The sequence below is a fragment of the Lasioglossum baleicum genome, chromosome 18 (genome assembly GCF_051020765.1).
Source record: "Lasioglossum baleicum chromosome 18, iyLasBale1, whole genome shotgun sequence".
NCBI classification, from domain to species: domain Eukaryota; kingdom Metazoa; phylum Arthropoda; class Insecta; order Hymenoptera; family Halictidae; genus Lasioglossum; species Lasioglossum baleicum.
In genome coordinates this window covers 8,879,065-8,891,168 of record NC_134946.1, presented here as the reverse complement: position 1 = coordinate 8,891,168, position 12,104 = coordinate 8,879,065, and the positions used below count along the sequence as shown (strand labels likewise).

The 12,104-nt window shown below is 36.5% G+C and overlaps 1 protein-coding gene across 5 annotated transcripts in view; it reads left to right on the top strand.

Annotated features, from left to right (window-relative positions):
• Nucleotides 1-10,460, top strand: part of LOC143218078 (nephrin) — a 314,437-nt gene extending 303,977 nt beyond the window's left edge. For 4 of the 5 annotated variants that reach the window (XM_076443052.1, XM_076443051.1, XM_076443053.1 and 1 more), the window contains 10 exons: nucleotides 473-679; nucleotides 775-929; nucleotides 2,957-3,101; nucleotides 3,320-3,450; nucleotides 4,249-4,408; nucleotides 4,485-4,784; nucleotides 5,381-5,680; nucleotides 6,381-6,623; nucleotides 6,703-6,863; nucleotides 7,699-10,460. In XM_076443052.1, the coding sequence (XP_076299167.1) occupies nucleotides 473-679; nucleotides 775-929; nucleotides 2,957-3,101; nucleotides 3,320-3,450; nucleotides 4,249-4,408; nucleotides 4,485-4,784; nucleotides 5,381-5,680; nucleotides 6,381-6,623; nucleotides 6,703-6,863; nucleotides 7,699-8,046 (2,150 nt within the window). In that variant the 3' untranslated portion in view covers nucleotides 8,047-10,460. The remainder of the gene's footprint in view (nucleotides 1-472; nucleotides 680-774; nucleotides 930-2,956; nucleotides 3,102-3,319; nucleotides 3,451-4,248; nucleotides 4,409-4,484; nucleotides 4,785-5,380; nucleotides 5,681-6,380; nucleotides 6,624-6,702; nucleotides 6,864-7,698) is intronic. The other variant, XM_076443050.1, reaches the window with a different exon arrangement.
• Nucleotides 10,461-12,104: the final 1,644 nt, after the last annotated feature.

Here is a 12,104-nt window from a genome sequence, read left to right as displayed (position 1 = left end):
ATCGATCCTGTCCAAAACCACGTGCATACAATGTTTAACACACAAAATTAGGGGTGGGGGGGGGGGGGTTAAGTCATCACTAAACTGCGGATCTTTATGCAAAATAAAAATTGTCTGCGTCGATTGCAAGAAATAGAAACCAAATAGAATCTTATTTCCTCCCTTAATAATTTTAATAGATGAGAAATCATATATTGACATCTTGAGTCATCAAAATTTTCCTACAATTTTGAATTTCATCTTATCAATTTTCCTGTAAATGCATAAAGATCCGCTGTCTAGTCATCACTTTGCTGACGTTCGATTTGTTTACGATATACGAACAATTGAATCTCGATAGATGTTATGCGCCTTCATAAAGGAACAGGTTGAACTTAAAATTTTTTTACCTGAATCAGAAAGATTGGTACTGTCGCATAAATTTTCTATTCGTTAAACAATGGATGAACAACGATTCTGTATAATTTTTCAGGTCGACCGGAGCCGAAAGTGAGATGGTGGCGAGGCGAGATGTTGCTGGACTCAAAGGACGAGCAGGGCGAGTTCCCAGAGCTCCGCAGAAACACCCTAATCGTCAAACAACTTTCCAGAGCCGACCTGCATGCTGTGTTCACGTGTCAGGCCTCGAACAACAACATCAGCCAACCAGTTTCCGCATCGGTGGCAATCGAAATGCACCGTGAGTTCGTTTATAATTTCGCAGATCACGTTGATACTGAATATTGATGCGATCTTCGAATTTTATTAATAATTCCGCACGTTTTCATGCTTTAGTGAAGCCGCTGAGCGTGACGATACTGAGCAACGATAACGCACCCCTAAGCGCTGATCGAAAGTACGACATAAACTGCATGACCATAGGATCCAGGCCTCCTGCGAAGTTGTCCTGGTACATGGATGGCAAAATATTGACCAACCACACTGAGAAGGTGCTGTTACTATTTACTGAAAAGTGTGTCATTGTATTTCAACGTTCTCCACTGCATTATAGTTTAACCGTGTGCCATTATCCTTCATTTTAGATCATCGAACTTCATTGCACTCGCCTGAACTTCCCTGTACTTCACTGTACTGTGTCCCATTTAGTTGTACACCATTGCGTTCTTTTTTTCTGTGTATTTCACTGTATACTTTAGTACACTTTGTTGCATTTCGTTATATTCCCCTGTGCTTTAATACATTTTGCTGTGTTCCACTGCACACCATAATATTCATTCATAGTAGCTTATTGATTTTCATTTAATTTCGTGCCACTCTCGCGAACTTCATTGTACTCCTTCATTTCTATATCGGCAACGAGCGAAGGCTCGTAACGTTCTTAAATTAAAGCTCAAAGATAAAATTAAGATATTTATTCAATAACACAATAAACTACCTCAAAGATGGCAAAACGTAATAGATCAGAATGGAAAGTATGTTGTTGAATTGACCTATGAATAAACATGTTAATTTTATCTGTGAATTTTAATTGAAAAACGCTACGAACTTTCGTTTCAACCCAATGCTTCATTAATTGTATTTCGTTCCATGCCGTTACGCTATAATGTACTTCATTCCACCACAGTGCACTTTATTGTATTTTATTGTGTTCCGCTACACTTCATTATATTTCACTGCGTTTCATTGCACTCTGTTATATTTCATAGTGCTTCATTGAATTTCATAAAATTCGATTAGACCTCCCTGAACTTTGGTGTACTTCTTTATATTATCACAACATTCCGCGTCGTTGCACTACAGTGTACTTCGTTGCACCCTACTGCACTTCACTGTATTTTGTTGTATATCATTTTATTTCGTTATACTAGTATCATCTTGTATTTCGCTATACACTTCATTGTAATTCGTTTTAATGCCCTCTATTTTATTATAATGGATTGTATTTCATTGTGTCTCATTGCATCCCATTGCATTTTCATTGAGAGTACTTCAACGTACTCTGTTATTCTTCCCTGTATTTGATTATAATTCGTTTTATTTCGTTGTATTGGGTAGGCAAATAAGTTCGTTCGGTTTTTGTGTTTTATTCCACTCTAAAAAACCGAACGAACTTATTTGCCAACCCAATACTTAATTTCATTTCTAATTTGTATTTCGTTGCACCGCATTTCAGTACACTGTACTAAACTGCTCTTAGCTGTACTTCATTGTGTTCCATCACACTTCATTGTCTTTCATTGTATTTGATTGAAATCCATTAAATTTTATTACACGTACTTCTTCTTCGCTGTACACCCGCGTATTGTGTTTTATTCTATTTCACTATAGTGGCAATGCAGCGTGCTTCATCATACCATAGTGCACTTCGTTGTGCTGTATTGTATATCATTCTATTTCGTTATGTTGTTGTACTTCGTTTGATCCTATCGTATTTAATTGTACATATTCCACTGTACAATTTGAATTTTTGTTTGCATTTTGCTGGACATTGACATACGCTTTTGCCTTAATGTTATTGAACTTCATTCTACTTCATTGTACTTCTTCGTGTTTGGTTAGACTTTATTATATTTTATTGTATTTCGTTGTAAATTATTACATTTCATTGTACTTTAGTATTTCATTATATTTTGTACTGTATTGTACAGGGTGTATAAAAAGTATAGAAAGAGTAAAGAGTATAAAAAGTATCTCGAATAGAAGGTCTTGATGCAAAAACAAACTTTAACAACAATTTTCTTTGTTATAAACAGTTTTGCGGCAAGTTTCTCTTACAAATGTCCAACGATCCAGAGGTGTAGATTCACTCATTCGAACGGTTGACCATTACTTTTTATACACCCTGTACATTATTCTACTTCATTCAATTCGTTTTTGTTTCATTCCGTTTCGATCTATTTTGTTTACTGTTATTTTGTTTCTAGATTGTACATCATACATTAGATATCTTGATACGGTGTTTTGCAATGAAAGTTTGCGCATAATACTAACATGAAATGTAACTTTGACATTAAAGGTATCCGAGGACGGCAACAAGACGAGTTCCACGCTAATTTTGAGACCGACATTACTTGATCACGACAAAGTAATTACTTGCCGGGCGGAGAACGCGAAAGTTCAACAGGCTATACTGGAGGATACGTGGAAATTAAACGTGTTCTGTAAGTACGCCATAGACAGTATCTTATTCAACTTTATAAACAAAGTAGAATGTTTACTGCTCCGGTATCTAAATAATATTCAGAGCTAAATCACGTACTCAAGAAATCTGTCTTGTACCCTAATTGGGTAGCAGTTAGAACACAAATTCAAAATAAAATAATATACAAAATATTTCTCAAACTTACCATAATTCCTTACCCATTTCATTTCGTTACAGTTGTTCCAATTTTACATCTGGAATTAGGGTCGAACATGAACCCAGATGACATCGAAGAAGGGGATGACGTCTACTTTGAGTGCAAAGTCAATGCCAATCCCGGCCCTTACAAAGTAGTGTGGAAGCATAATGTTAGTTGAAGTGTACATACTATTTTCCAGTAATTAACATTCTATATTTTCATCCTGGTTAAGTAAAATCTCCTCAAATGGTAGAATTCATTTAGCTTACTACACAAACCAATTTTCAATTTGAAAAATATTACAAATCATGATCGGCTTGTTTCGGAAATCAATATCCAATTAAAAGAACAATATAATTTATAATTAGCTTGTTCCGTACATCAATTCCCAATTTAAAGGATAACGCAATTCAATATTAACTCACCCCATGTAAATCAAGTTTCAATTTATTAATAAATCACAGACCTGTCCTTGCAAATATCAGAAAATGATGTCAAAAGGTCAACAAATTTTTTTATTGCATTGTATGCGCAAAACATGATACAATTAAAAAAATTTGAGATTCTTTTTCTTCATCGATTCGAAGATCTAGAACACGCCAAGACCATACAGTTCGTTACACCCTGTATACTCTACGTTATACTAAACTCACATTCTGTAGATTTAAGTCTGCTGTTAATGCATTTATGATTTATAAAAATTTTCAAAAAATGCTGATGTATAAATCCAACAGAATCGAGTACGATTTTTATTTATTTTGGATCTGCAAGTATTATTACCAATAAAAATAGAATTTTATTTGGTACCGCTTTCTTCAAATTTATCTAGAAAATTTGAAAATTGCATAAACATCATTTTCAATCGCATAATTCTGGCACCAAATTGAATTCTGTGAAAGAGGATATAATTTCTAACATTGTGCTGCAACACGACTATTATCCGGTAAATCCGTGTGTACTTTTTCAGGGTAACGTGATTCAAAATAACGCGAAGAACGGCGTGATAGTGCAGCAGTACGGCCTCGCTTTGAGGGAGGTCAATCGCTCCCAGGCCGGAAATTATACTTGTATTGCCAGCAACGTCGAAGGAGATGGTTACAGCAACAACGTGGAACTGAAAATTATGTGTAAGCTGTATCCACATTCTAATCCCCCTGGTAGAAAATCAAACAGAGCCCCTCTCTCAATATTTTGCATTTACAGACAAACCAATCTGTGTACCTGATCAGAAGCGAATTTATGGTGTGACGAGGCAGGAAGACGCTCATATAATTTGCAAGGTGGAGGCTTATCCACCGCCGGACAGCTTCCGGTGGACTTTCAACAATACTGAAGAGATGATGGACGTGCCTCAGGCGCGTTACAAGAATTCGACAAGACACATGCAGAGCGTTCTCACGTACAGACCGATCACTGAAATGGACTATGGCACGGTTTTCTGCTCGGCCAGTAACACTGCTGGCCAACAGAAAAATGCTTGCGTGTTCCATATCATTCCTGCTGGTATGGTCTTGTCAAAAAATATTTATGGCTGTTGTACTAGAGTTATTAGAAAATGTCAAGCTTGTTAAATGCTGTATGTCAGTCTTCTTAACCCTTTGCACTCCGAATTATTTTTCGATTTTATTGGCAACAACTCCCTACTATTTTCAGTGTTTTATTTGAAATTTACTTCAAAAGACAGTTCCTTGACTGTTTACTAATTATGTTAAACATAGCTCTCAAACGTTGTTGTGATTTATATTTGTGGAACTTATATTTGTTTTAAACTAAAAAATAAGACAATTAAATACATAAAGGAAGAACCAAATACATGTAAAAACCAGTTCTATTTACATTCTTCCTTCTCCGATGTCGAGTCACACTTGACAAAGGAATACAAAGGGTTAATAACAAAACATACTACATTGATAGAATTATAAGTACTATAATATAATATTCAAGTCAAGCATACTCTACATTAATAGAAGATCAAGAAAGTACTGGTTGTCTAATACAATCTAGGCATATATTTGAAGGGCTTTTGAGCCCCAAAGAAGAATACTATTCTCACACTGAAATTTGATTCACTCTAAGGGACACAATTACATTGTTAACAGGCAAACCCGAATCGCCCTACAACTGCACGCTATCAAACCAAACAACAAAGTCATTATCAGTCGAGTGTTTCGCCGGATTCGATGGAGGACAACCACAACACTTTCTTCTGGAAGTATTCGACCAAGTCACGGGAAAGCTGCAAGCTAACGTCACGTCTAGGGAAAATGCAGCTTTCACTGTCCAAGATCTAGAACCAGGGAAGGTCTTGAATATGATCTTGTATGCTGTCAATGCAAAGGGAAGAAGCGATCCTACCTTGCTAGAAGGATTCACTTTGAAAGTTGCCGAGAAGCAAACTGGTAAATAATGCTGCTAGACCCAACAGACATTAGTTGTGGATCTGGAAATTGTTTGTGGATATTAACACTTAAGTGGACTTCCAAAATAAAATATTTTAAATATAAAATTTTGTTAAGGTATTCGATATTGATGATGTTGTATACCTAGTCAGCCAGGCCTGCTCCGAACAGATATCGAGCACAGCCTAGCGAGCAGATGGCGGGCATTATCCTGTCCGAACGAAGCTCGAAGCTGCTCGAAGCTGCTCTCGAAGCATAGGATGCTCGGAATCTGGAAGAATCTGCCGGGCACACCCTGCCAGCATAAATCGGTTCTCCTGGTTCTCCTGGCAGATGGAAGGCAGCTCGTCCTGGATTCTGCCTCGCCGTAAGACCGAGGACCGAGCTGCCTTCCATCTGCCCGGAAGCTCCTGCCGGGCAGATGCCGAGTCTTTCTGCCAGCAGCAAGCGTTGCCTCTGCTGACGCAGCTGCCCGGCCAAAACCTAGCATTTGGCTGACTGGGTACATATTTATATATTTAACACTTCTTTTCTGAATTGGCAAGTGGAAATCAATTTTGCTTTGCACAAATGTAACAAGACAAGGTTCCTCTAAATCTACAAACAGTAAATAGTTGCAGCTTCACAATGAAGTTAGAAGACACTTAAGGGTTAATATAATCAACGAGCAAAGTTCCTCGACATACTGACACAAGAGCAGTGCGTGTTCTGTTCACAGGTACCCCGGTGCCATTCGAGATCACCCCATTGCTAGGGGGTTTGATCGGAGTGGTCACCGCGTTGCTCTTGCTCACCATAACCATTCTGGCAGCGATGAAAATCAGAAGTGACAGAAGAACACAAAGGCCAAATGACCTACCACTGAAAAAGGGAACAGCGCCAAGCTCCGAGGACCTTTATGACACTGACGACAGGAATCCTGACGTGGTTCCCATAAACAAAGGTATGCAATATTTCCAAGAACAGTCGCATCATCTACAGTACCAAATATTTAAATGGAACAAATTCAATGAAACCAACAGGCTCGGATTATCAACTAACTGGATCAATATCCGGGACGCCTTTGGCAGTGCAGAACACTCCTGATGGTCTTCCACCCTCTTCACTATCGGTTCAGCAAGTGAATCACCTTCAAGGACTGCAACCATACTCGCACGAGTATAATAATTACCCCACGTTACCGGTAAAGAAATATTAGTAAATCACATGCAACTAGAACACCTCCAATAGCTAGGTTATTATTGATAATACAAAACAAATGGACACAGTCACGTTGTCAAGTTCCATTCATTGTTTACACTCAAACTCGAAGCTCACACATAATGATTTGTTGGACTAATCTTGGTTGTAAATGTGTAGGCAAAGATTAGAGAAGCAAGCACTACTCTCATGTACAAAATCTCGATGACCATGAGAAGAATGTCTCCATATTTCTTCTTTTGAAGCCAATCCTTATCTCTGGCATTTTATCTTATCGCTAGACTGCGGATCTTTATTCAGAATAAACATTGTCTCCATCGATTGCAAGGAATAGAAACCAAATTGAATGTTATTTCTTCTCCTAAGGGGATAGATTCGTTTTTCCAGGATTGCAAGGGTGCGGGACGCGCCTTCTCATTTCTCGATAATGCAAATATGGGGGTTTTCAGTATTGAGAAGCGCTAAATAAAAGATCAATCTAGGCCGCGATCGCCCTCAAAATTCCTATTTTTACGTTTACCAGGCGTAATTTGCAAATTACGCTTCGTAAACGTAAAAATAGGACTACTCCCTTAACGATTTTAATCGTTGTTTCGATAAGCGTAAATCGATTTGAACGATTTTAGAAAAGTTATACATTGATATCTTCAATTTAAAAAACTTGTCAACAATCTTGAATTTCATTTACTCAATTATGCTATAAATGCATAAAGATCCGCAGTCATATCACCAATGATAAACAAGATATTCAAGGGGGTGGGGGGCTGAATAGATCATCTGTGCTGAGTTTCTGTAAATTGATTGATTGATTGTTGCAGCTGTCAGGTGAGATAACGTATGCGGAGCTCTGCATGACACGACCAGCGACCCTGTCGACGTTAGTGAACGACACTAAACTGAATAGTATAAGCGGCGTGGGTAGTTTAAGCACTATCCAAGGCTACGGCGGCTCTAAGCCCTTCGCGAAGGAGTCGACGATCTACGCGTGCATAGATCACAACGCCAAGCCGTCGAAAATCGACGTGTCGAGTGCGTCGTCTTGTACACCGACGCCCCTCTCGGCGAAGAGTGCGTTTCAGGACTTAAACGTCGGTAAACACCATCCTTCGATAGAGATCGTGACCGTTCGCACCCCATTGATCTCCACCCAGGAGAGCTGTGTATAGGGCTGCGACCCTGACGCGCTGAACATCAACGAGTACTATGTTTGATGTGATCACGATGTGATTAGGCGGCGCGTCCAGCTGCTCGCAGGATCTACTAAACCGTTTTCTCGTAAACGTAAGACCCTATTATGCTCTTCGATGTGTGGTGTAAAGTAGAATGAACGAACCCCATCCGGGCCACCGGGTGGGTCTTAATCCGATGAACGAAAAGACATAGTGAAAATGGAACACCGAGGAACAATCAGTGTTCAATAGGGTTAATCATTCTTCAAGGATATTGATCGACGTAACCTGAATTTGATCGAGGAGACTGATTTAAAACGTCTTAATGTAACGCCTGGAACGTTTATAATTAATCTGCGGATCTTTATGCGTTTCTGGCAAGATTGTTTAAATAAATGTAGAAATGTTTGTTTATATTATGAATTTTTAGTTATGTTATTTGCAGTTTATTCAAATGATTGAGATACCAAACCAATTTTCGCTTAATTTCTGTGCGTTGAGAACTGAGTACAGACAATTTTTATGCTGCCCTAAAATCTTCAATCTACTTTCGATTGAGGATATTTATGTGTATTTATGAAAACAATAATTAAAATACGGAATGAAAGGATTGAAAGAATTTAAAAACAGCGCAACATTATTTGCAATTTATTAAAATTACCGAGAGCCTGAATAAATCTTCATTTTATTCTTCTCCATTTTTATTTTGTACTAAAATCTCCAATCTACATCAGATTGTAAATATTTATTTTAAATTAATGTTGAAAGTAATTACGTACTGAAAGGAGAAAAGAATTTACGTATTAAAAGGAGAAAAGTATTTAAGAATATTGAATAACGTTATCTATAGTTTGTAAAAATGATTGATGCACCGAATAAATTTTTATGTAATTTCTGTATGTCACAAACAGTGCAAGCAATTTTAATTTTGCATAAGGATCTGCAGTTTAGTTGCAATTCTTTGGTTTACAGTATGTATGTTATGCAACAGATTTTAATGATATTATTATTACTAAGTTCTTCGATTTTGTATGACAATGATTGTGTATGTTGCATACGTTGCTCGATACAAAGAATACCATATGAGTTTTAATCATTCAATTGAACAGAATAAATTTTATAAATATATATAAATATATATATATATATATATTTGTTGCTTTTAAAGTATGTATTAAATATTATAAAGAGAAATGTAAAGTATACAAAGAATGTAATTAGGATATACGATGTATGATTTTATATTTTCGATTTTCTAACAGATTTTTGTTATTCGCACAAATTAACTTTAAATACTTCCATTCCGACAACTGCTTCTGATCAAGTCTTCTGTATTTTTGCCGATGATCCGTGTAATTTTTCCGAATACTTGCGAGAAAGTTTTTAATTAAGCACCATCCTAATCAGATTTTTACAAATTAATTTTATCATAATTTAATAATCTGAGATTTGGATTGAAAAATAGGGTAGTTTAATAGGGAATATTCCACTGCCATTTTCTGACGACCAATTCTATTGTAATGTGCGGGTCTTTCTACACCCCTAATTATGCCTATTATTATACAATTAGACAATTCAACTAAAAAATTTCCATATCGATTTGAAACAATGAGGATTAGACAGAATTATAATTTTTTTATTAATAGTTATAATAAATTAAGAATGATTCTATTTATTTTAATAAATACACCAAATCCGCGGTTTACTTATAATTATAATAGATTCCAGAGATTTTGTATTTTATTTAATGTAATAATTAACGTATATTTTTTTAGGATGTATATGAAAAACCAAACATTTTTCCACATATCTCCCTCGTATTGTGTAAACAATGGAACTTTCTCGCTGGTGCACTTCCAACAAGAATGAATTTTATTAAAAGTCTACAGAATTTATAATTTTCCAACACTCAGTTTCCATATGTGTTCACGAAATGTACTACATTTTGGTAGATAATAAGAACCGCGATACGTGTTAAAAAAGAACTTGTTTGTAAATATGTGATTATAAGAATGTAAAACTACGAGAACGTTGAAAAAGGAAAGAAGTAAATAGGAAGACAACGTAATCGCAGGTTTTTATAATAAGCGAACGTACCTAGGTTTTGAATCGAGGTTTATAAAGAGTAAATTAAGATTGCTGATGGTACTGTTTGCAATCTCACAATTGACGTCATGTTCTTTTAAAAAAATGATAAAAGGAGATCAAGATTAATGATAAAATTTGAAGGAACACGGGGGTGCAATTCGTAGAGTGTAAAAAGTATGAACAGCGAGTATGTATGATTGTCCGAACCAATCATGACTTTGTAAAGAAAGTTCAAGTTCATATACTGTAATATTTAAGTTGTATTGTACGCGTATCAGATTTTGTTCGCAAACGATACAATAAAAGACAAGTTTTCAGAAAAATATCCACTGGATTCTGGAATAATTGCATTCCCAATTATCCCGCCATTAGAAGAAACTCCTCGTGGTGAGACCTGGGCAATCGGTATTATCCTCTATTTGTAAGAACTTCTAGTCTCTTATGAATAAAGGATAATATCGAGCTAATAGCTGCACACTTCGCCTTATTATTATACATATACGAGAATGTAAGACATGTTATAGATGTAAGAACAAATGTATTGAAAGATATAAAGATCTTTTAAATTAAACCTACTGAACCCCTGGCGTACACTAAAGCAGTAAACTGGATTCTAGTCTATGCCAAAGAAGAATAAATTGAGTTTTCGCCTGCTCGATACGACTAGAGGAATGCGACAAAAGGACTTATTGGACCATATATGTACATATATCAGGCATGGGAATTAACTGCTCGATCAGAGGCATTTTCGAAGACTACACCCCCTTGATCCGGTTCTACATCTAGCTCCCGTGACGTTCCTGGTTCACGAGCCAGCTCAAGTCTACGCATTCTTACCTATTTCATCGTATTCCTGCCGGGAACCTTTTTTCTTCTCATCTCACTACGATAATATTGTATTGTATTGTATATTATAATGTTATGTTTAATGAAAAATAAAGACTGTTAGTTAAAACAATTAATGTGTTCTTTTTTCTCAACCCAGCACACATGAATACCCGATAATAGAATTAGATTAGCATCATTGAAAATTTCGGATATACAAAACAATTTTCGATTTTCGAAAAATTTTGAAAATCTCGAAAATTGGACTTTGTATTAGGAGAACATGATGTCGCAGGAGGTGGCACTAAATTCAGTAGTACAAGTCAACGATAAGTCAGACGCTTGAAAAATTTCGAAAATCTCGAAAATTGGAATTTGTATTAGGAGAACATGATGTCGCAGGAGGTGGCACTAAATTCAGTAGTACAAGTCAACGATAAGTCAGACGCTCGAAAAATTTTGAAAATCTCGAAAATTGGACTTTGTATTAGGAGAACATGATGTCGCAGGAGGTGGCACTAAATTCAGTAGTACAAGTCAACGATAAGTCAGACGCTCGAAAAATTTCGAAAATCTCGAAAATTGGAATTTGTATTAGGAGAACATGATGTCGCAGGAGGTGGCACTAAATTCAGTAGTACAAGTCAACGATAAGTCAGACGCTCGAAAAATTTTGAAAATCTCGAAAATTGGAATTTGTATTAGGAGAACATGATGTCGCAGGAGGTGGCACTAAATTCAGTAGTACAAGTCAACGATAAGTCAGACGGTCGAAAAATTTCGAAAATCTCGAAAATTGGACTTTGTATTAGGAGAACATGATGTCGCAGGAGGTGGCACTAAATTCAGTAGTACAAGTCAACGATAAGTCAGACGCTCGAAAAATTTCGAAAATCTCGAAAATTGGAATTTGTATTAGGAGAACATGATGTCGCAGGAGGTGGCACTAAATTCAGTAGTACAAGTCAACGATAAGTCAGACGCTCGAAAAATTTTGAAAATCTCGAAAATTGGAATTTGTATTAGGAGAACATGATGTCGCAGGAGGTGGCACTAAATTCAGTAGTACAAGTCAACGATAAGTCAGACGCTCGAAAAATTTCGAAAATCTCGAAAATTGGAATTTGTATTAGGAGAACATG